This window comes from Anarhichas minor, unplaced genomic scaffold, assembly GCF_050575085.1.
Source record: "Anarhichas minor isolate MPS153535 unplaced genomic scaffold, ASM5057508v1 ptg000007l, whole genome shotgun sequence".
Lineage (NCBI taxonomy): Eukaryota > Metazoa > Chordata > Actinopteri > Perciformes > Anarhichadidae > Anarhichas > Anarhichas minor.
The window spans coordinates 563,292-587,709 of NW_027466453.1; the positions used below are offsets into that span (position 1 = coordinate 563,292).

Genomic DNA, 24,418 nt, shown 5'->3' on the forward strand with positions numbered 1-24,418 from the left:
TGCATTGCAACACACAACAAGTCAACACATAGCAAGGCCACAAACACCCTCAGCTGTTTGGCCCTCCTCACAGGGCTGTATGGGTTCTGTTATTTGTGCCCAACCATCACAGTAGTGGGTGTCATAGCTTGGCGAACGCAGACAGTAATGCTGAACCAAATGTTACACGTGCAATTAATTATAAGAAGATAGACAGAAAGTAGTATTTGGGTGAAACACCAGCCTCATCCTGAGCTTTATGAATCAGACCGTCTGATGTCCATTTAGAGGTTTACGCCATAAGAAGAGAGTTTGACAGAGGACATTTGGTCTGCTCACTTCTTTTGCCCTCTGGGGACAGACAGCAGCAGGGAGTCCTGACTACAGTATGAGGTTTAAGGAGACCAGGCTGCTAAAGTCTGATCTGACATGGACAGCTGGCCAATGAAGGGAAGCTATATGCCCTTTTTACAGCAGTCATTTTGACACAGGCGGAACTAAAAACATCAACTGTGGCTCTGTTCTATTAAGGCCCTCGTAGTGTGCTCACATCTTGTGGTCATAGTGAAGATTCTAGCTGCAACATTATGAACCATTTAAAGATTTTAATTACATTTGCTGGCTAGAAAAGTTTTAAAATACCAATAATATATGAAAAATGGGGAATATTGGATGGTTTGAATGGTTCAGACCCTCTGAACACATTGTGTGACGTGTGTGTGGTTTGAGATGAACTTTAATATGTGAAGAGAACGACAACAATCCATACGGACCCCCTCATGGTTCAGCACGCACGTGAACCTCGGATTAATTACAGTTTAACGTTAACCATCACAGTGGGAAATAAAGTTTTACTGACGACCGTTATCCACCAACATTCAGTAAAACATGCGATCAGGAATCATTCATACGTTTCTAGATGCAGATCTCTGATAATGTTACATTATAAACAACTAATCTGTGTTTAAATCAATGTTTGGTTACATTATGATGCCTTCAGGCTCTGCTCAGTGAAAACGAGTATTGGACGAAGGTAAATTATAACATTATCATGATGTGTTCACATGTAACCTCGTAAAATGTAGTTTTGGTGATTAACTTGAATAAATCCAGTTGTTTTCACATCAATATAAATAGATATTAGAGATGAATTATGAACTGTTTACACTAAGCAGCTTATATACATCATTAAAACTACTAATGGCAAGATTTGTTTTAATCCATAAAAATACAATCTTTCATTTCCTTATCTTTTGAACTGTGTTTTTATGAAGAAAGGAAAACACTATAGATGACTATAACAAAGTAAAAAGATAACATTTAGAATTTTTGATGGTTAACCGACTTCAGAGCGGTTGAAATGATTTTTGGGACGGTGGCAAAAAAAAATGTAAGATGTCCAGAGCCTTGTAGACCAGCTGCTATAACCAAACAACAAAGGAATCTGGATCTGCCAATATTGATCATCAGTGATGAGAAATTAGTATCAGTGGCAAATAAAACATGATCAGGGATCTCTAAAAGTTATATTTGCTCCCTTTTTTCTTTTGTGTTGATCAGATCTGTGACTCTGATCCGAACCGTGAGTTGATCCATCGCAGCACTACTGCCAACTCACCTGGTGTAGTCATTAGTCATTGACAGTTACCTTTGAGTTTGTGGAGGAGTTGCCTCTGGAACATGGTGTATCTGAGGGCCTGAAGGAAAGGCTGCACATCCTGTTGCTTACAAGAGCTCAGAGCCTCACTGCACAAAGGAATCACGCAGTCCTGCAACCAATACACACAACACACATGGTGGAATTCAATATTGTCATACGCTACATGCCATAAGAATAGCCTACATATGTAATTACAGTTACTGTAGTTCTAGATCTACTAGGGCCCTAGACGGAGCAGTGATGTGATGAGCCTTTTCATATATGCATTCACACTTTAAACTGTGTTGCTTTGAGGCTCCATTATGACATTCACTTCTTCATGAGTGTAATATTATGTTACGACCTGCACACCAAGCTTTGATTGTCACTAGACTAACTGCTGTGCAGCAGGAGTTATTATGGCGATCTAACCACCGTCAAAGTAAGAAAACCAAGGGTCAACCCTGAAGTTCCCTCACGGGGATAGTGAGGCAAGTTCAGCTTTAACTCTGGGTTATCAATCCTTTGACAGTGGTTCACTTCTTACCGGTTGGTGGCACAGGAGTAAACTTACTGTGAAGCCTACAGTTCAAACCGTAGGGTCTGTCTTTTACTGCGGCATACAATTACTGATGCTTGTTGGACGTAGTAAATGAAATGTAGAGGAGGAAAGTGAAACTAAGAGAGTCTGTCTCCACAGTCAATCATCTGTTGAGTATTTGTTTGTGCTTTAGAACATAACTGATGTTTGTATTTTACCAATCAGTGACGGTCAGTTCTGCCCTGCCCCCCCCCTTGTACAGGGCTGTACATATAACGGGATGTAAAGTAAGGGAGTACATACCTCTTGTCCCGTGAGCGTGTTCTCCAGCGTAGCAGTGCAGTGGAGCTGCAGGGTGGGCAGTGTGGGCAGGGCATCAGACAGAGTGAGGGTGGACAGGCGGAGAGGACCCAAGCATATGCGTCCAGTCTGTTTCAGGCAGCGCACCAACGTACTGCAACATCACATCACATGATTATCTAAGAGACCGCAGAACTCTGGCATTTAAAAGAAAAGTGCACACCGATGTTTACAAAACTATTTCAACAATAACAAAAGTTCTCTTCTTGGTTTCAGTGGGGAACGCTCCTGAAGCTCAACACACCTTGAACAACAGTGACCAGTAAGCCAAGACAGGGACCCGTGTTTTTAGACCGTTTGTTTCAAAACTATGGCACTTTCTGTGTTTACAACCATGTACAACACTATGACCGCCAGTAAACACAAAGCAAGGAGGTCAGACAGCACGTCACACCAACTAGCTCTGTTCTATCATCACCCCACCCATAGGAGTAACCTGGATCCCTGAGCCCTTCAGGACCAGATACTTGTTTCTGTGTCCAGTGCATCTCACACTCACTCTGGGTTGGCTGTGGTCCTCTGCTCCGGTTGTTGATTTGCTTTCGTCATGGCGCTAACGGCGCTGCGAAGGAGCTGCACCTCGATGGCTCTCTGCAGCTCAGTTGGATCTGGACTCATAGAGGGCAGAAGCCTCTTCAGATCTGACACACACACACACACACACACACACACACACACACACACACACACACACACACACACACACACACACACACACACACACACACACACACACACACACACACACACACACACACACACACACACACACACACACACACACACACACACACACACACACACACAGAGAGAGTTTTTAGAAAACACATATACAAACTCATCTACAATGAAGCTTGTTTGATTAAACATGGTGATCGTGATATTCTGTCTTGTTAGACTAAAGACTATTATGTATTTAGTATTTATCTATTCCTTTAACGCATCTTGAAGGGTAAACTCAATTTAGGATGTTTTAAAACGTTTTAATAAACCCCGTTAGACTCGGTCCTCAAACACACTCACCCAGCTTGTCCTTGCTGCTGGACAGCGAGCAGTCCTCTCCGGGAAGCAGCTCCAGCTGAGCTCCACACTCTGCCAGGTCTCCCTCCTCAAAGCAGCTCAGAGCCTGGATGTAGTTGAAATCCGTCCTCAGGTTGATGCTGACTGGATTGCTGGAGTTCTGTTTGAGGGCGTGGACGGTGGCCTGCCACTCCTTAACAGAGGCCCAATCACAGAGGGCCACGTAACACTGACACGCTTTGTTGGCCAGGAAGTTGATCACCTCGGGAGAGCACTCGCTGGACTTAAGCAGCACCGTCTTCCTGCCGTCACCTTTCCAGAGGAAACACCCCCCACACACAAAATAACCACACTTTGAGCAGCAGTCCTTTGATTCCAGTGCTGCGGGTCACAACTAATAACGTAACTGCCAGCAGAATACCGCCACTAATTAAATCCATGCTCTACTTTTCAACTGAGCTGGTTATGGCTTAACAAGCTACAAATGCAACTATTTGGAAAAGACCTGCTGTAAGTGTCTTTCACCAATATATTTGACCAAGGAAGATCCATTGAGATCAAAATCTATTTTACCAGAGAGACTTGGCCATAGCAGCCATACAAAAAATCATATACACGATTAAATTCACAATAAAACGGATGTTACTAAACCGCGAGTAACTGTGACTTGGGTGTGTTTACAGGGGCGGGTTAGAGATGCACTGACAATGGGCCGATCTGGTATCGGATTCCTTCATTTTAAACAATTCAGCATATTTATATGTTTAAGTCAAGCCTGATGTTACCTCACACATAAAAGAATGATCCCAGGACTACAGTTGTTGACTAAACAGTGACATGTGATCAGTACGGTAAAAGGCAGACATCCCTATTGGGGCCCCAGACAGATGCAGCCCTGCTTTCATAACACCTTTCCTCTAATCATTTACATGCTGCGGGCCAGCACATCCCATGAATTTTGCTGCATTTTTGTCTTAATTTGTTGTCTTTTGGTGTTTATTACTGGAGCATTTATGTCATAAGACAGAATGCACTCATCAACATCGGAGAAAGAAGCGTTGGGATTAGATTCATGAGGGGAGTGGACCTCGAGACAATCATTACCCATGGTCGACCATCCAGCAAGACCTGCCGCAGAAAACGCCAAGAGGATGAGAGCCGGGACGGAAGCTAAGCTAACCCAGCTAGGACCATAGGCTTTCCTTGAATCCTTGAACTATTAATAGTAAAAGTATGAATACCGCTCAGTGAAAGAGAAGCATCATCGGCCCAATGTATCTAAATTGACATAACGTCTGTTCAAGGTGGAGCTTTCAATTCTTATATAATGCTGGATAGCTTCATGAATGCATCATATTCTATTTGACGTGGACAGGTGCTGGTTACCGTTGCTGGTGTGATTGGGGCTGCTTGTGTTGCTGGAGAGTTTGAGTAGACAGCATTCAGAGCTTTTGATGCTGCAGTCCATCCCTGTGACCGCAGACAGCTGATCTTGATACTCCAGAGCTGCCTTCTCAAATCTACACACACACACAGTTACTATTTAGTAGAGGACAACCAAAGACATGTGCATATGGATGGTTTAGTTGAGTATTTTGCTGAGCGTTGCTTACCGTCCTTCAGCCTGCAGGGCCACTGACGACAGCCAGCCCGGACTCCTACCGGTGGTGATGAGGCTCCAGGCTGCCAGGCCCTGGATGGCCTCAGGACAACGCAGCTCACACAGAGCCTCCACCAGCAATGTCAGAGGAACCTCCAGCTCCGGACCCTGATGAGCACACCAAAACACGCCATGCGATTAAATAACCACATGCCTACGTATCAGAAATGCTGCCATTACACACCACCTAAAGTTACACATGACGTGCACACATAGAAGCTTCAGAGGCTCAAGCCTGCAGCCTTTGCTTTCCAAAACCAACGGAGCCTCTGCTCTACAGCACATGTCTGCTCACATCCTTACTGCACACAACACTTGATCGTAGAGCGCATGTTGCTCACCTGAAAGTTTCATATAACAGTTAGGGATGCAGCCATTGTGAATTTCTGGGCAGATTTTGATGTTTAAAAAACTAAAATTGTCCCATGCCAATGTTTTTTGTTGTCATTTATTCCCGCTTTTGTGCCAGGGAAACAATGAATACAATTTTAAAGTCATTCAATCTTTGAATGAGCACTATCATACACACTCCTGAAACAACCCAGTGTTTCCCCTAACATTGTATTAGGGGGGGCACCCCCCCCCCCCCCAACGGCACCCTCCGCCCCCCCTTGAAGGTGGAGTTAATTTTGTTTTCTATATAGCGGCAGATCACAACAGAAGTCATTTAAGGTTCCCTTTCCTATAGAACAGGTCTACACCGTGTTCTTTTATTAAACAAACTAAACAGTCTTATGTTATTTATCTTATTGACACGACGGCATGTCATATCTGTCTCTACATGGTCGCGAGCGTGTACAATTCTCCTCTGCCCTCTGTATCACGCACGGCGGAGTTCCGCCCCGATGCTGACCCAGCTTGGCTGTCAGAGGGGAAATACTCCCCCCGGCTGTACAAGATCTAAGTAAGTAAGTCAGTAAGTAAATACGTACATATATAAATAGACAGATTAGATAGATAGATAAAATACAGAGAATGAATAGGGCATTATTTCAGTTTTCTTTTTGGTTTTAGGAATGTTCTGTTGAATATGTAGAAAGCATAAACAGGCAATTTATAGAGTCTCCCTGCCAGTCAACACCATGGTTCCTTTAAGTGTTTGTGTCGCCCCCCCCCCAAAGCTGTAAACCCAGGGGAAACACTGCAACAAAACCGTGTATCACATTTCTGTTTTAATAACTTCTTCAAAAGCCTCGTTACCTGCTATACAACTACGAGGAGAAAAGTAGAAACAAATGAACAAATACCTATTGTGCTTTTCCTACAGAATACAATGTTCTCGTGTTGGAAAAAGGGTCTGAAGAGAAGAATGGCCAGAACAAAACAAAAATGATATATATATCTATATATAGATATATGTCTATATCTATATATAGACAGATATAGATATAGACATAGATATATAGATAGTATATTTCTCTTCTGATGATGAGTTGAGAAGCAGAGCTGAACAGCCGCAAAGCGAAAGCATCCCTAGTAGCGTGTTTGTAGTCTTGTACTGACCTGGGTGCCGCTGTTTTTAATCTCTGTCAGCAGGTCAAAGCCGTGGCGAATGGTTACTGCAGGCTGGCCAGACAGAAGACCCACTCTCATGAGCGCCAGGCGGATCCTCGTCAGCCAGTCTTGGCATGTCTGCCGGTTGGTGTGGAAGAATGTCCTGATGCCCTGAGACACAAAGGAGGTGGGACCCATTTTAATGAGTGTTACTCAAATGGTGTTCCCCGGTTAGTCGCATGTGAAACACTGCAGTCTGTAACCCACGGTGGCGTGTGGAGCTTTATATTGCACACCTTTGGTGGGGCAGTGAGAGCGTTGGAGCAGCCCTCATAGGCGTTGTACATCAGCTTCTCCAGGTTCTCCACGTACTGAAGCAGCAGAGCGAGGCGGAGCTGATTCGAGTGGTGACAATCCCCATCCCCTCCAGCACCAGCCCACGCTCCCACGTCCTGCTCTGGGTTCAGACTGTGGGCAGCCAGGCTCCGGATCATACCTGAAGCACAGGGACACAGGTGAGAAGGTGCTGTGGCTTGTTCCCAACGAGGGACCTACGTTGTTGTCATTCCACATCTCTTACTCCTTAGTACTCTTTCTGTCATCCATCTACTGTCCACCAAAAATATTCAAAAGAATCTTCAGCTTTTGAAGTTAGAAAAAAATTCTATTTTTATTTTTTAATAAGTGGCTATTATTGAACACTACATTCTGATATTTCCCATAATATAAAACATTTTAAATGTCACACACTGTACATAGCACGGCACACAGGGGAATGTAACCTCATCACTTAACCCCTCCTGGTATCAGGATTCCCTATATACTGTGCCATGCCACATGTACACCATGTCCACTACTCGGTGAACTAAATCCTGTCATAGCAGCCCGAGGTGAAAAAAACAAAGGCTTGAAAACCAAACAAGGTAGCAATCTCAAAGACTATCATCTACATTAAGGTCTGTTAAGTTACTATGCATCACTGAAGGAGGGGAGATGGACAATAGGTTATGAACTGGATATCTGTAGCCACATTCTGGGGAAAACTCACACGCGTTGCTCTCTGGGACCTGTGATCCAAAAACACACCTGCAATCACCGCTCATCGCACGAGAGAAGCAAACAGAGATGTCCGAGGTTGGACCTAGTCACTGTGAAGACCAGCTGGAAGTTGTGCGTTTACCTTCAATGGTCTGGAAGGTGTCTTGAGCTCGGCCCAGAGGTGTCCGGAGTTTGGACAGTACAGTGAACTGTGCGGCCTCCCACACTGCCCACTGCCACAGCACTGCCTCGGTTTTCAGCAGCACCCGCGGCACCGCACCGGGCCTGCTGCTGTCCACACCTCCTCGGCCGTCCCGTTTCTCCAGCCGCTGGCAGCTGTAGTACAGACGCTCCAGCCAGGGATCCTTGCTGAGGATAGAGAACATAAACTCAGCATGAATGTGTTTGACGTGTATGGAGCATGAATATGTATTGTGGCATGTTTCCATATTTGAAGTGTATTGTGCTTTCATGATATAGAGAGCTGTGTGTCTTTATTAAACTGTACATGTAAAAGCCCAACTAGGGACAAGAGTTGAAAATGATCAAAAACTAGAAACTCTCTGAGCAGCTCATCAGTTTCATTCTCTGTATTGGAACTATGTTAAATGACACCGTCCCTATCAAATAAACATGAATTCAAATAACATAGTACTAGAAGTACAAGAAGTATGATTAGCATTAATGAAATAAGTAGAAAAGTATTAGAAAATAAGCTGACATTTGCATGCTGCCATAATTAAAATTGGTAACAATAGTGCACTTTAAATATCCTCTCAAACTCCAAAAGAAAATGTGGGGAAAAAACAAAGAAAAAGGCCTGATAACAGAGTCTGTGTAAAATGTATGCAGTTGATCGCTGTGTCACTGTGACGTGTACCCTCCACGGTGCAGGACTCCATATAAGATGAAGCTGATGAGGTCGCTGAAGTCCTGGGGGTGGAAGGTGCTGCTGGGTGCTCGGCTCATGTGGTGACGGATGGCCAGTGAGATCTCCCGCATCTCAGGGTGGCTGTGGTTACTGTGGACAGACACAATCACACACACATAATTGATAAGGCATACATTCAACCGGGTGAAAAAAAAGAATCATCTCCGCCAGGAGATGATGTATTTGGTTGCTTGTGAGTGTGTGCATCTGTCTTTCTGTCTGGGACCCAACAGCTAAATATTTGTTTGTGCTCATTTATGACTGTATGCTCAAGGATCCGTCATGGTTGCAATTCACACTTTTTGAAAAACAAATGCCTATTTTACTGTCAACATATTCTATTGACTGTTTTATACCGTCTAATGCAGAGTCCTCTTAACCAACCAGTGAGGAACTCGGTCATCAACAACTGCTGGAGTTTGGATCCTGTTTCAATACGGTTTACAGATTGTCTGAATTCATAATACTACTTCACCAATATAGAGAATTTTCAAAAAGGGGGAGCCACTTTCCTAAACTGACGACCGTTGTATTCTCCGTGGGAGTTTGCCGTGTTAGTGCACGTGAGCTTGCCCCACTGGTTATCTGCACCGCTCTCATACGGCGGTTACAGCTGATAACGCCGTCCACACCGACAGACTCTCAGAACACCAGTACTTCCTTCAGTTTGAACTTTATTGAACCTCAGGCATGGTATTCCCAACTGTATCATATATACAAGATGTCAAACGAATTTGGTATGTGGAGAACACTGTAGAGGCTTTCCAGTGGTACAATAAGACTTACCTTAAAGCCACATCAAGGGGGATTGTCCTGAGCAGCTTGCCATAGGCCTGCCTCACTCTCACTGCTGAGTGGACCAACTGGACTCTGGAGACATCCACACACCTAATGGAAAATACGGAGCAGTAAGAAATCCTGCCTACTTTCCAGATCAAATGTTAAACATGGCCTGGAAGAACTTTAAGCTTATGAGGTTCACCTCTGCAGCAGCTCTGTGGACAGGGACGAAGAGAGGACCTGTAAACTGTGGCAGGTCTGAAGGCAGATACTTTGGTCCTCATTAAGACCTAAGGAAGAAAATTGAACAACAAATGTCAAGGATATCGCCTGTCAGCCCGTAGGGAAGCACAACATGAATGATTTTTGGCCATTTGGGGCTCACCGTTAGCCAGCAGCCCCCTGCAGAACTTGTTGAAGGAGGGCAGGGAGAAGAGAGGGCTGTAGGTGTCCGACTTCTTCATCAGCACAGAGATCTCCTGAGCCCAGGTCAGCAGCAGCCTCCTGACAAACCAACACAAAGGGGTCCCACAGACATGAGTTGCTTCTTGAATACATGAAAAAGGTGTGTTCTTCATCTGCTCCTGTTGCGTCTTCACAGCGTCGCTGCAGTCGAGGACCCATGTGTGTCAAACACAAAGAGTTTAGTGGAGCTTCTAGCTGTGACATTACAACCTTAAGTTCTGATGGCCCATTTAAAGGAACGGTTTGAATAGGGACCGTGTACATTTCTCTGGGGAGCGCTTTCATACTTTCACAGTATTTATATAGCATCTAGACCTCACATGGACCGTGTTGGTGCTTTGATACATCTTCTTTAATAGAAGTCCATACGCTTGCTGCATTTCTTTGTAGGACACTTTTACAGCCAATTTGTTAGAGAAAAAATAAACGCTTTCCCTGAGCTTGAGAATTGTGATTCTCATTTCATTAAGAACTGTGCAGCCCTACCATGTGTGCTGAATCAAGAGAGCTGATGTAACTGGCTATAGCAGTAACATTGTTGTTGGGAAGCCCCGCAGTGACTCCTACTGGATCAAGACCAAAGTGGCACTAAGAGGGCACAGCTGTCCATGTAGACTATTCTTTCTTTCGCATTGATGAAACTATGCAAGTAATGATAATGTATCTGCTGAAGACATGTCTTGTGCCACTTCTAAGTTATGTAAATTGGCATGATAAAGAACCTGGCTTCAGGGTAGAGGTGCTCCTTCGCCAGCAGACCTCCCAGAAGACTCAGCAGTGTGCCGAAATGTTTCTTTGTTGCTGTGGTCACAGTGCTGATGACGGCGCCATCGAACAGGGAGGGAGAAGAGGACAGGCTGGATGAGATGAAATGATCGTGCCTGGACAAACAAACAGAAGAGACACGAGTAACCACAGTGCAGCAGCTTCAACATGTTACTCTTATTCAGTGCAGAAATGGATTATAATATTCATTCATATGTTTTCATTATTGTATAGTCACCTAAAACTGCTGTGCTTTTGTTAGCTTAGAATGAGCCCTTCATATCTACATAAGCAGCGGGTCGTCTTCTCTCGGACTGGGTATTGGAAAGCATAAAAAAATGACTACAACGACCAATAAGTTGACTAAACGTTAGCATACACAAGAATTATTGTTGTGGTATCCTTGTCAAATTTAAGGTATCTAAATCGGAATATAAAATGTTGCATACCCAGCCATGTTACACCACCACGTTTCTACAGTAGCCCAGAACGGACAAATCAAAGACTGGCTCTAGAGAGCCTTTTGTGTTTCTACATTACCTGAAGGCCACCTTAGATGTCAGACACTGAAACTGTGGTAACGTAAGCCGTGTTAAACGTAGCTGTATTAAGGGAAGGATAGCCTCTGAGGGAATCGCCTTGGCGTGACCAATTATGGAAACTCCAATGACACCACGTCTGTCACTGTGCTACGACCACATCCCCTCCTATTACCAGAGTCGACCGCCCCCTCGCAAATCATCCTCACTTTCTTCCTGTGAAGAAACTACAGCTCCCTCAGCTCATCTAGGCTGAGCCACTACCCCCGCCAAAGGGTCGGAACCGAAGGCCAAAGAGGCTGCATCCCATCTGTGCGGGGTGTCCATCTCAGGCATGGACCCTCATCCAATGTGCATAGCTTGCATGGGTGCTTAACATGCTCAGGAATCGCTGGCTGACCCTCGGTCATGTTTGCACTGTGCATCAAAGCCTCCTTTCCAGGCCTGCCTGCAGGGGTCATTGACACCATTCAGAGTGCAAGGGCTTTACAGTGGTAAGTGGATGGGTTTTGAGGAGTGGTGCGAGCTGACGCACGCCATTCCTTTTCGGGTGTTCAGTGCCTGCTGTGTTTCTTGCAAGAATTAGTAGATAAGGGGAAGGCCTTCTCCACTATTAAAGTTTATTTAGTGGCTATCCCAGCCAGTCATTTAGGCTTTGGGACGAAGCCCGTGGGGCAGCATCCATTAGTATGTTGTTTCATGAAGGGTGCACGCTGTAAACTCCCCGTTTCCAGAAGCAGTAACTTTCAAATGTTACTAGGTGTATAACATTCAGAATGCTGTAGTGGACAGTACAGGTGTGTGTGCATGGCTCAGACATTACCTGGTGCAGTGGGAGTACAGGGTGTAGAGTACAGCATACTGGATGGCAGGGTAGTAGACCGCTAACTCAGAGTGGACCAACATCAGATTGTGACTGAGCAGAGCGAAGACCGTTGGAGACAGCGCCCACATCTAAACACATGAAACACACTTCAACACATGGCCACATAAAACAGCCATTCATCTTCTAATGCAGCTTTTCACCACGACAATGGGCCTTTGTGTTAAGGTGAAAGGTTAACTGGAATGTAACTTTCATCTGGTAAGCATATGGACTACACTGCAGACTAGTACCGGGGGGGGCACACTTGTTTTGATTGGAAACAAGGAGACAAAACCCAAACAACAGTGAATGTGGACCTTTCCTTCAGTTACAGTAAGCTCCATGTGCCATAGAAAACTCATCTTCTATCACAATAACTACACTAAATGTTTTACATTAGTCGTAATTGGTTTTCCCACACATTACATGAAGTATTTGTGTCTGCACTTATATCTCACTTAAATTAATTCAATACGTTAAAAAGCAAATATAGTGCACAACCCTTAAAATATTATGATGTTATATGTAGAACTGTTCCCCTTCCATGACGTTATCAGCTGTAACCGCCGTATTAGAGCAGTGCAGAGTGGAGGCTGTGAGCTAAATCAGTGGGGCACGCTCACATGCACGGCCGGACGGCTATATGAACAAGGAGATAAGATATCACAAGATTTCTTGTGATAGCGTCAAAAATTCATACCAATTGAAAATGCGCCACTATCCTTTTAATTATCATTGTATATTATCTGGGGGTGTGCAGATCTTGTCCGTAGATTATTTGATTCATCCGTTAACAGTTGTCTGTCGAACAACAGAGATAAAGTTGCCGCAAACATAGTTGTGAAAGCAAACACAGTTTCAGAGATTTTCTTCAATAAAGCACCTCAGGACAGTTGCTTTAACAGTTTCATGTCATTTTCATGACATGAAAATTGATGCTTACACCACTTTACTGCCTAAAGATGCATTTTGTGTTGACACTTTTCTCTGTACTGTGTTAAGTTATTGTTTTGTATATTGTGTGACGTTGTATATCAGCACATATATAGCTCTATTTTCGATTGGTTACCATTCTTAAGAGGGTGGGTCTTAGGTAATATAAGCAGGCCTGAGTGCAGACATGGAGATACGGCCTGATAGCAGTGTGCTACAGATGAATGCACAGAGAAACCTCTGGAGACAATGTATGAAGTATTCTGCTGTACTTTCTGTCTGGAATGTAACGCTGGCAGCACCGAGCCAACAGCTTACGTATGGAGGTTCCATTATGGTGCGTTCAGGAAAAATCAGTATTGGACAAAAGTAAATCACAACATTACCATGATATGTTCAAATGTTACATTTGGTGAGAAACTTATTAAATCCAGTTGTTTGAAGGAGATGTTTTCACAGCAATATGAAATAGATATTAGAGATGAATTATGACCCGTTTATAACACAAGCTCTAAGCAGCTTATAATACTTCATTACACTACTAATGACAAGATGTTTTAATTCATTCAAACAATCTTTCATCTTATAATCATTTGAGTTGTGTGTTTTTATGCAAATAACCACTGTAGAAGATTCATAAAGTAGTAGGATATAGTTGATGTTGATACATATTTTAGTTCATTAGCTATAGATATACATTACAAATATTCTAGTTAATAATCGTGAAAAACTTAAAACCCTGATATTTGCTCTGACAATAACCGTGACATCAGAATTTGATATGGTAGTAATCCATAGAGGCAACCAAGGCATTTAGACATGTTGAAGACATGTCATGTCTCATTTTACCAGTACCACCTGTGCCATGTCACCGGAGTAGGACTCAGAGCGCCATGTAGTGAACAACAGCATAGAAAAGCACAGTGGCTTACCCCAATGAGAGAGTTCTTGGTGTTGCCGATGGTGGTGAGGGTGCTGAGGTTGAATATGAGGGTGAACTGGGCCTTCTCCTGGGACAGGGTGAGGGATGCAAAAGCAGGGTGCTGGATGCTGGTGCAGGGGCTGCTGGCTGCTGGGACCCTCCCACTGGGTTCCAGGGTTCCCATCAGGCTGGACAGGGCACACGCCATCTCACCCAAAACCATTTTATAAGCTGCCTCCAGGGTTGGAATGTTCTTCAGGCTCAGCAGTGCCTGGTACACACCATGAACAGCTGACATCACCTGTGGAGTCCATGCACACACACAAATATAAACACTCCTTAAGCAAACATTTGAGGACATTATATTGTTTTATTTTAATTTCATCCAACTTAACCGTAACCATAAAAATAGCAGCCCTCACCCTGACTGAACCCCAGTTTGAACTTATTACCCTCCTCTCTGTACTTTGGGTCTGAGTCTGTTTTTCCTGGTAAGGGCCCCTTAGTTCCAATGCAGGGAAATCTTAATCTAAAGCAAACAATAAGATTTTAGACGACAGCGTGCTTCCAGCTTTGAGGCAGCAGTTGATGTTTGGCCTTTTCCTGTTTCAACACGACAAGTTTCCAGTGCATAAAGCCTGCTACTGGAATGAAGCGAGCCAGACCTGATGTCCAACCTCAGCGGTTGTTACACCAGGAGATATATGCATTTAGGCATCTTGCTGAAGTTCAAAGCAAGCATCAGAATGGGGAAGAAAGGGGATTTAAGTGACTTTGAACGTGGCATGTTTGTTGGTGCCAGACGGGCTGGTCTGAGTATTTCAAAAACTGCTGATCTACTGGGATTTTCACACACAACCATCTCTAGGGTTTACAGAGAATGGTCCGAAAAAGAGAAGATATCCAGTGAGCGGCAGTTGTGTGGACGAAGATGCCTTGTTGGTGTCAGAGGAGAATGGGCAGAGTGGTTGGAGATGATAGAAAGGCAACAGTAACTCAAATAACCACTCGTTACAACCAAGGTATGCAGAATACCATCTCTGAACGCACAACACGTGGAACCTTGAAGCAGACGGGCTACAGCAGCAGAAGACCCTGTGTGAACGGTTCAGGCTGGTGGTGGTGGTGGTGTAATGGTGTGGAGAATGTTTTCTTGGCACACTTTTGAGTGTATATTAATGGTTTTTCAACCATCGTCAACTACGACATATGGCTGGAGATGTACAGAGACGGGTATCGGTCCAACACTGGATTGGGTAACGATGACAATGTGCCGATCTAGTATCCTATACTATTAATTCAATACATCAGTAGATTTATATCTATGTATGTAATTGTTACATTTTGTTTGACCATGTTTAAGTCAAGCTTGACACTGCGTTCCACATGACAGAATGACCACAGTCTCTTCACCACAGTGAGGCTACAGCATTCACTAAGTCAGATCAGTGCATCCCTAGCTGCAATGTTCGGGTACTCGCATACTTTTGGCCCTGTAGTGCATTTGCAAACCTTACAACCTCAGCAAAGTAACCTTTAGCTCACCTCGTTAACCTCTCACACAGTTCTTTTGATAAAGCAACACACACCTCTTTCTCTCTATGGAAGCGCAGCTTCAGCAGCTGGGAGTCCGGCGCCAACAACTTCTCAACAAAGGACGCAGGCAGCTTTGTGTTGATCTGGTCCACAATCTGAAAGCAAAGGCAGAGAGTCACTTCAAGGAAATGTTACAGAAAAAGGTCTGCTGGCCTTCTGTGTCGGGAAAGCCTCTCTGAAAATGGTATGGCTTTGCATGAATTCTATTCAATCCAATTTTGTACAGTTCATGCGTTTATGATAAAATTGTTTACAAGAGCAAAACAAAAGAAAACAATTGCTGATCTAGCCTCCTAATTTTGCTCTCAAAGTGCATTTAACGTAATAAATGTATTCCTGCATTCCTATTCCTTCGCAGAAAAAACTAAAATGACTTAGTTTTTTCAATATGGTGCAGATCTAATATGTAGAGTAGCAGGAATGTAGCATTACATGGAAGTGAAAGCAGTGCTGTTTATTCAAATATGAAAGTGCAGTAAAATATTTGGTCCCTAAACAATTGTAATCTAAATACTGATGAAAATAATCCAGATCATAATTTTGGTCAGGTGCGATCAAACTCTAAAGAGCAGCAGTACCAGAGTGACGAGGCTGAGCACTGTCAGGTTGTATTCAGGGCCGCAAGCCCGGCAGCAGTCCAGCTGGTCCAGACCATAGGCTAGGACGGCCTCCATCAGCTGACCACAGGGCTCCACACCGGCCAGCAACACGCCCACACACTCATTCCCTGCTGTGAGAACCGGCTCAGAGAACTGGACCTGCTTCGCCGTGGTCACACAGGACAGAACCCGGTTCAACACCTGAGGAAAGAAAGAACAGAGGAAATCAAACTGACGTGACACCTCAGAAGCACTGTTAAGCTCATTCCAATCAGTGACCGAATGCCAAAACTTTATTAGCACATTTTACCAACGTCCAAGTAGCAGTAAGTTAGATATTAACTGCACCTTGGCCCAAAACTGCGCCTCTCATGTAATGATAGTTTTCAGATTTCATCATTTGGCTGCTGCAAATTTTAGAAATAAATAAATACATTTGTGGGAAAAAAAAGTGAATTCATTTTGACATAATAAGCAAAAAAACAATGTATAGACTGATGTGTGTGTGGTCCCTAATCCCTCTGTATCATCATTTACGACCCACTAGAAGTGTGTGGTGGTGTCTGTATTGGCAGACACTCCGCCCCTTTGCCTGGACTACCTCTTTTCTTATTATTTCGCCGTGTTCGGGGCGTCAGCAGAGAACATTTGGATCCCACGTGGGGATGTAACCTCCAGCCGGAGTGTGCCGCCCGTTCTCATTCTCCCCACGCCGTACCGAGGCTTTAGGTCCGTGGCACTCTTTTGTGTCCGATACAAAGCAGCGGGGAACAGGTTGTTACATCACTGTGTGTTTTTATGTGCTCGTGTGTGTGTTTCCCCGTCCGTCTCTGCTGCGTGGTGTATGTCAGGGACCGAGCAGAGACAAAGACCACAGCAGGACGAAGCTCGTTTGTGAGGTGTGGATGCGTTTACTTGTACAGAAAATAACGTTTTATTCTTCTGATTCTTGGCTTTGTTCTCATTGGAAAATAATTAGGAGTAAAGATGCACCAATATGGAATATCAGGGCCGATAACTATTATCATCACACTCCATTATTAAACTTGCTCCCATACCAGTATCAGAAGTTACTCTGATACTGGCTAAAATGCTGGATCGGCATCTATGCACCAATCACTGGCTAAATAATTTACGTTGCATTGACTTACATTACATTTTCTGAAAATTATAATGAAACTGAATACGGCTAGTGACATATCAACACTGCTCTCCTCATCTTCCCTAAGGAGCTGATCTTTTAGAACAGTGACCCGGGTGGTCCTTGGTGTGGCTCTTACATCGGTAACGTAGGCCTCAGTGATGGGGGGTCCTCTGAAGGGGCTGAATCGCTCTCCGATGCTGCGGACCACTGTACTGAAAACCCTCAGCAGAGCTGCCAGCTTAGGCAGTGACACTGAGGGAGGGGGGATGTCTTCATCCAGCACCTCGCCTGCCATCCCATGGTTCAGATCCTAAACAGAGCACAGGCGCAGTCAAGGCCAGTTCTATTTACTGACACATTTCATCCGAATCAGCATAACTGGCATTAGAGCATGGCTGTAGAGAAGCCTAATGTGGCATGCTATAAGACTGTGGATTAACTTCACCTCTGCGTATGCCTCCATGTCCTCTAAGAACTGCCCCAGCAGAGTGGTGGAGAAGGTGAGGTCTGCCACCCAGAACTGCTCCAGACTCTGTAACCAGGCTAAACAGACACAAAAGCACAGGACTGCCATTATGTGTTCAGGTACAGTACTAGTGTTGTGCACCTGCATTTTGGTAGCACATACAACCCAACACACAACCACTAGTTGGGTGAGTAAACCAGAAGAAAAAACACATGAAGCGTAAAAACAAGCTCTGGGTCTAGGGATGTCAGAAGTGCATTTTGCTCTTCTGGTTCCCTCTTCTCAAAGTGAATGGGTTTTTAGTTAGATGTCTGAAATACAAACTGGGGTTAACACAAGCTTAAGAGATTTCAATATTTTGCAATATAGCACGGCAGCAGAACGGTGAGACTGTGTGTTTACATCAATAATGCTCGTGGTCAAAGTCGTTCATATTATCTGCTCAGAGAATTCAACAGTGTTTTTGTTGCTGCTCTTTACATTCTTCCTGATGCAAGTTTAAAAAAATGCACGACAGGAATTGTATACGGTCAGCAGCAGACACATGACAAAACAACTAGATATGGTATTTATCTTTAAATCAAACACACCTCAGATCTGTTTTACCTAAATTCCATTGTGACTTACATTTGTATTTTTGAATTGCTGAATGACTTTAAAACAGCTCTATTTTATATATGAAGTTGTCCTTGTTTCCCTTGTTGCACAAAAGAGGAACACACAACAGCAAAAACTAAATTACAACAACATCGATATCGGCATCAGCTATCGGACAAATTATTTTTCTGAACACCAGACACAACTTTGAAAATGCCAATAAGAAAACCAACTGACCTGAAACTTGCTGAGTGAGCACCTGCGTCTGTGTGTGGTCAATGTGCCAGCCCACCAAGATGTCCACAGTGTCCTGTGGGAAAGCAGCAAACACCTTAGTTAGTTGACCCCGTGTGCCTCAAACGTTTGCAACCAATCACTGCTCCAACACTCACCCTGAAGTTGGTGCTGAAGACATGCGGGTAGCTGCGAGCCACCTGAAGAATGCACTTGACACTTTGACAAAGCAGCTCTGGTGTGTCCACATTTTCCAGAATAGATTGCAGGTTGCTCATCACCAGCTGAAACGCACCAAACAGAGTCCAGTCCAAAACCCAGTCCAGAAAACCATCCCCCTAGCAGGCCCTTAATATACACTTTCCACCACTGTACAGCATGATATACATGTTCCATCTCTATCAACCTGCTGGCCACAGGATGTTTAGGAGCAAAGCCCAGCTCTGGGCTATCATTTATAACTCTACACTAAATGTTTGCATGTGTACAAATGAGGAAATGTTCGTACGCCAGAAAATATTCTGATTTATATAACCATGCGTATTTCCTTTTGTGCGTACGCAACGGTTGAGAATCAGACCCCAGATCTGTACTGAAATCCTCTGCAGCCTCCGTGTGTCGTTACCTGCATGACGTGAGAGAAGGCCTTTCTCTCTCCAGCAGCCTCCAAAGCACACTGTGCTGCCACCAGGTACAGCAGCTTCACCTCGTCACGACCGCTTGAAGTGAGCTTGAGAAACAGCCACTTGAAGATGCGCTCAGCCTCGAAGCCGAGCCCCGTGCAGAGGAGGCCCAGACAGGCTGCAGCGTCCTGACGCAACTCCCACAGCAGCTTACTGCTGCACACACCAACACCACAGGAAGGGAGACTACATGTTAGAGGCTGAATGGCATGTGGGCCCAGCTGAGAGCAGTCATGGTTGAACTACAGGGGGTGCAGTGGGATTCATGCCTCTGAGACAGAGGTGCATACATTGTCTGCATTGGGAAGATGCATCCGTTACCCCTTTCACTACATCATTAGGTTGTTGATATACAATAGGAATTAGATTGAGATGGTTATTCTAAATGCAAAAGTAATAGGACATTTAAGTACTGCACAGTGTTGTTAGTAAATGGATGCTGAATCCCCAGAACCAAAAATCACCAACAGGACAGCATAGTTCAGCACTTCAATTCAATCATTTTCAATACTAATGTTTCAGGCAGGCACAACTTCTCAGAACAAGAATGAACAAAACCTCAGCAACATCAATAGAATCATCTAGAAAGTGGAGAACACTTATAGTGATCACAACAACCGTATGATTCATATGTTACCTTTTTATTTCCTATGCAGATTACCAACTAATTGACACATATATATATAGAACATGAATATAAAACAATCACAAGAGACAGCTTCACTATTAACTGAATTGTATGTTTAAACTTCTCTGACGTGTCTTAAAGACAGTTGCTAACAGGTGGGTGAATGAGACTCTACGTGAACAACTGATCTGTCTTTAGCTTAGTGGTGGTGACATGAAGTCATGTGACCGTGGTGTAGTTCCTTTATAGTCTAACGTAAGCTGTTAACGTCTGCCCATTAGTATTTATTAGTATTTACACGTCAAAAATCATAAAAGCAGAGTACATATACTATAAATAACAATACGTCATCCCTCCAGCACTCTTTATGTTCAGGATGTAGCCCAATAAATCTAGATAATCTACGCACTTTCCTCTTACCTCTCATTCAAAATGTCATGCAAGGTGCTGAGGACGGCGTCCAGCTGTTTGACCAGCGTCTGTGCAGGAGAAAATACAAGGCTCAAGGTTTAGTTTATCGTCATGGGACAACACAGCGTTGCCTGTAGTCCCATTTTGATTGTAATTTGAATCCTATGTTATACAACTGCAAAACTGAAGAAAACACAAAACCAAATACTCAAATGTTTGTAAGTGTGCTCTGGAGTGCGTACATTCTGTTCTCACCCAAGAACAAATCCAAAATAACAAAACATTGGTGAATGTCAGAATCTTTGGAAGTGTGTTTTAAGAAGAAAGTTCTTCTTGAAAAAAGAAAAATGGGCCTCATGCAAGAACATTTCCATATTCTTATCTCAACTTTCTCTTTTTTTCCTGCTGCGTCAGATTCAGCAGACGCTCCTAACTTCAGATGACTGCGTGAGTGGCCAGCATAAACATGAACAATACCATATAAGGCCATGAGTCTAGAAGGGTTCATTCATGAAACGGCCACCAAACTTTAGTCATGCTTTCAGAGACTTGTAGAGGAAAGTGTAACAGTTTAAGGAAGGACCTGCTCAAGCCAACAGAGAAAGATAACCAGTGTGGTTAATGCCGCGTCATCTGAGGGCCCAGAATCTATATGACAATCATTATGAAACACAGACACCAACGGTGGATTTTAAGGCATATTTCGTAAAATATAAACGCTTCTGAAGGGTTCGAGCACTGCTATGGCAACTGCATGGCATCATTTCAATAATCCTGTAGTCAATGTAAACCGAGTGTTATCCATTTACTTTGTTATTGTCATCTATGGTGGTTATTTGCAGAAGACACAATTTGAATGAAAAGGAAATAAATAACTGTATTTATATTTAAATAGTAGCTTAAATAAGCTGCTTAGAGCGAGTGTTAGGAAGGAACAGGTCATAAGTTTCTCACCAAAACTACATTTTACAAGATTTCCTTTGAACAAATCACGATAGCTTTATAGTTGTGTAACAACGAGCATGAATCTAGCTTAGGTCTGTTTGATTGGAGCTTTGCATTCTAATAGTGAGTGAATCTGTATCTGCAACAGAGCAGGAACATTTTCCTGTCAGGTACATGCAGAATACAGCGAAGTACATCGCAATACCACACACGTTTCATGTGCAGAGTGAAATGGAGGCATTATCAGCACAATGTACTTAAATATAATTCATGTCTGTTTAAGGAGGAGCTTTCACTTTATAATACTTTAATCATCATAGATTGTGTGAGTGAAATGCCTCTCTGGAGGTAAATGTAGTAACCAACTCCAACGTGTTCCTCTGAAGTAGAAGTACACAGTGAGTAGTATACAGAGGGGACTATCTTTGAAGTGCTTTTGGGGCCTTTTGTTAGTTATTTCGATGTACAGCGAGTTAGAAATTAACGTAATCCAATCATTTCATATCTAAACATCCACCAGAGTGTATTTTACTGTAGTTCACAGTAGCTGTGACTCCACTACTGTACATGATGGCAGGTGTGTTACTGAGCACCCAAGGAAGAAGCAGACGGTTGGCCCGTCCTGAGCAGGGATGCACTCTTTTGTGAACAGGAAGAAAACGGGACTGACCACTTTGCTCTCGCCGTGGCTGATGAAGTCCTTCAGCTGTTTGAGGGTGGCCAGCCTGCGGTCGCGATCGTCCTCCCTGGAGACCCGTCGCAGGAGGTTGGCCAGCCGGGACTCCTCAGAGTGAGCCATCCCTCTGTCTGCAACGGGAACGCCACATGTCAGTCACAACACACTCTCACATAGCATGCTGCCGTCCATGTGCAGGTCCAGAATGATCATCATCATCAATGTGTTAAGTTACGACCTAAAAATCAACCACATATGAACTAGTTGATATGGCTCCCTTTACCATGAGTAGCTACTTGTGCAACTACAAATGCTTAGTTGGATTTTTATTATCTTGCACTGCCAACAATGGCGTGTTTGCTGCCTGGGCTGACATCAGGAGATCACACTCCATGGCATAGACTTGTTAAGGGCTGCAACAGCTAAATCGATTAGTTATCAATTATAAAAAATAGTGGTCATCAAATTCTATCATCTATTAGTTGGGTTTATGTTTTGATGCATGACATGCACTGTGGCACCATCTCCACTGGGGCAGTAAGCCAGCCAAAGCCTTGTGACGTCACATGATGGATTACAGGAAATGACACCACTGTCTCCTTTGAAAGGTGGCAGTACAGTGAAGAACAAACGCATGACTACAGCTTATAGTCCAAGAACAAAGGTACGGGTGAAGAATACCCTCAGTCTGTTATCTCTGCGTTTTGTGATGGATCACTGCCGCTGGGCCCCTGATGAAGCTACTTTAAAGCCAACGCATGAGTGAGTCTCCAGCAGCGTGGTGTCGGTGTCTGGAGAAGCAGCTCTGCTCCTGGAGGAGGAGGAGACGCTGCTGCGGGGAGCCGAGCTCTCCTCCTCCCTCCGGAGCTTCGACTGCAGGTCTGCAGAGAAGACAGACCTGGGTCTGGCTACGGTGGACCGGTCTCTGCTGGAGTCTGAGCTGAAGGAGTTTCTGGTGAACCTGCATGATGTCATCTGATTTCACCAGAATCTGACCCGGTGGCTCCGATGACGAGCATTAAGAATAACTCTATAGAAATAGACCATCTTCTCTCTGATGGTCTCTTTACTGATGGAGGTCTGATAGAGGATCAGGACTACACCGAGACTGGTTCATATAGAGGATCAGGACTACACTGAGACTGATTCAGGACCAGTTAAAAGTTCCTCACCATAACTTTAAATAAAAGTAGCAACATTGCAGTGTACAAATACTTAAGTAAAAGTCCTGCATTCAAGTAAAAGTACAAAAGTATTAGCATCAATATATACTTAAAGTACTCATTATGCAGAATAATATATATTTTATTACTGGATTATAGTTAATGATGCATTGTGTTCATGTTGGAGCTGGGTAGCTATATCTTTCATTTATTAGTTGATAATATTTTCTTTATAATTAATCAGAATCTTTAAAGTAACTAAAGCTGTCAAATAAATGCTGTGTAGTAAAAAGTAGAATATTAATCTCTGAGATGTAGTTGAGTAGAAGAATAAAGTAGTAGAAAACGGAAATAATCAAGTGAAGTACAAGTACTTTGAAGTTGTACTCTAAGCTACCAGGAGGAACTGTGATGTGTGGATTGTGGCGGTCCCTGTGGGCACACTTTAGGGCGCGAGGTGACAGCGGGACAGAAACTGACGTAGTCACGGGTGCAGATGTTCATGGCACTTGGTCCTGCCCCGTGGGTCGTGTGATTAGACCTTTTCAGACATGACTGTCACAAATAGTTGACTGATGAAAGCTCTATTAACAGGACTATGGATTGTACAAAGAAGGCCAATTCGTTTTTAGATGCTTTAGAAAGAAAGTAAATATTTAGTTGTCAATTCAAATTGTTCAATGTAATTATTGACTTCTGTATAAAGGCGATAAAGAAGTCCATGAATAGAAGATACGAGTTGACAGCATTGAGGAGGTTTTGCCGGTTACACTTGTCTTTTTGTACATTTTGTTTGTACGCCCTCTGGCATGTTGGAGAATACAACCAACAGCACGTTACGCATCAACGCCACGGTATGTGCTGGTAGCTCTGTGGAGGATCACTAAGGTGTGAAGCGCGATTACAAACAAAGCGCTCATTTTACTAGTGTGGAGCGAAGGTGAATCAGAACGCTATCATAATGTGAGCAAACGATATTTATTTCAATTAAGTGTTTTCTGCAATCCACCACCATAGATAAAGTAAGTAAAAAGAGAACATTTACAATGTTAGACGTTTGACTTTGAGACGGTAAATGATGCCATGCAGTTGCCATAGCAGTGTTCTACCCCTCATATAACATTTATATTGATATTTTAGGGAAAACATAGTGTGAAATATTACAATTACTATCCCGACTTCAAACCTATAGTGTGATATACATTTTAGGCCACAGGGTCTGTGGAGGGCTGGTTGCTGCTCCGGTCTGAGCTGAAGGAGTTTCTAGTGATTTTGCACAGAATCTGACCTGCTGGACCGGATGATAAGCATTAAGAATAATTATATAGACAATCTTCTCACTGAT

The 24,418-nt window shown here is 43.6% G+C and overlaps 1 protein-coding gene and 1 long non-coding RNA gene across 3 annotated transcripts in view; one reads left to right on the forward strand and one right to left on the reverse strand.

The window, feature by feature from the left end:
* Window positions 1-24,418, forward strand: part of LOC142938635 (uncharacterized) — a 366,584-nt gene that overhangs the window by 153,220 nt on the left and 188,946 nt on the right. The gene's annotated exons all lie outside the window — the stretch shown is intronic.
* smg1 (SMG1 nonsense mediated mRNA decay associated PI3K related kinase) overlaps window positions 1-24,418 on the reverse strand; it is a 60,879-nt gene that overhangs the window by 30,527 nt on the left and 5,934 nt on the right. For both annotated transcript variants that reach the window (XM_076081899.1, XM_076081891.1), the window contains exons 4-28: window positions 21,905-22,041; window positions 20,299-20,357; window positions 19,193-19,406; window positions 18,726-18,851; window positions 18,571-18,643; window positions 17,716-17,813; window positions 17,407-17,580; window positions 16,106-16,327; window positions 15,521-15,622; window positions 13,942-14,232; window positions 12,035-12,165; window positions 10,630-10,788; window positions 9,828-9,946; window positions 9,645-9,732; window positions 9,449-9,550; window positions 8,612-8,752; window positions 7,874-8,100; window positions 6,990-7,189; window positions 6,703-6,864; window positions 5,153-5,307; window positions 4,926-5,059; window positions 3,543-3,851; window positions 3,019-3,160; window positions 2,463-2,613; window positions 1,628-1,748 (exon numbers count right to left, since the gene is read on the reverse strand). In XM_076081899.1, coding sequence (XP_075938014.1) covers window positions 1,628-1,748; window positions 2,463-2,613; window positions 3,019-3,160; window positions 3,543-3,851; window positions 4,926-5,059; window positions 5,153-5,307; window positions 6,703-6,864; window positions 6,990-7,189; window positions 7,874-8,100; window positions 8,612-8,752; window positions 9,449-9,550; window positions 9,645-9,732; window positions 9,828-9,946; window positions 10,630-10,788; window positions 12,035-12,165; window positions 13,942-14,232; window positions 15,521-15,622; window positions 16,106-16,327; window positions 17,407-17,580; window positions 17,716-17,813; window positions 18,571-18,643; window positions 18,726-18,851; window positions 19,193-19,406; window positions 20,299-20,357; window positions 21,905-22,041 — 3,837 coding nt within the window. The remainder of the gene's footprint in view (window positions 1-1,627; window positions 1,749-2,462; window positions 2,614-3,018; window positions 3,161-3,542; window positions 3,852-4,925; window positions 5,060-5,152; window positions 5,308-6,702; window positions 6,865-6,989; window positions 7,190-7,873; window positions 8,101-8,611; window positions 8,753-9,448; window positions 9,551-9,644; window positions 9,733-9,827; window positions 9,947-10,629; window positions 10,789-12,034; window positions 12,166-13,941; window positions 14,233-15,520; window positions 15,623-16,105; window positions 16,328-17,406; window positions 17,581-17,715; window positions 17,814-18,570; window positions 18,644-18,725; window positions 18,852-19,192; window positions 19,407-20,298; window positions 20,358-21,904; window positions 22,042-24,418) is intronic.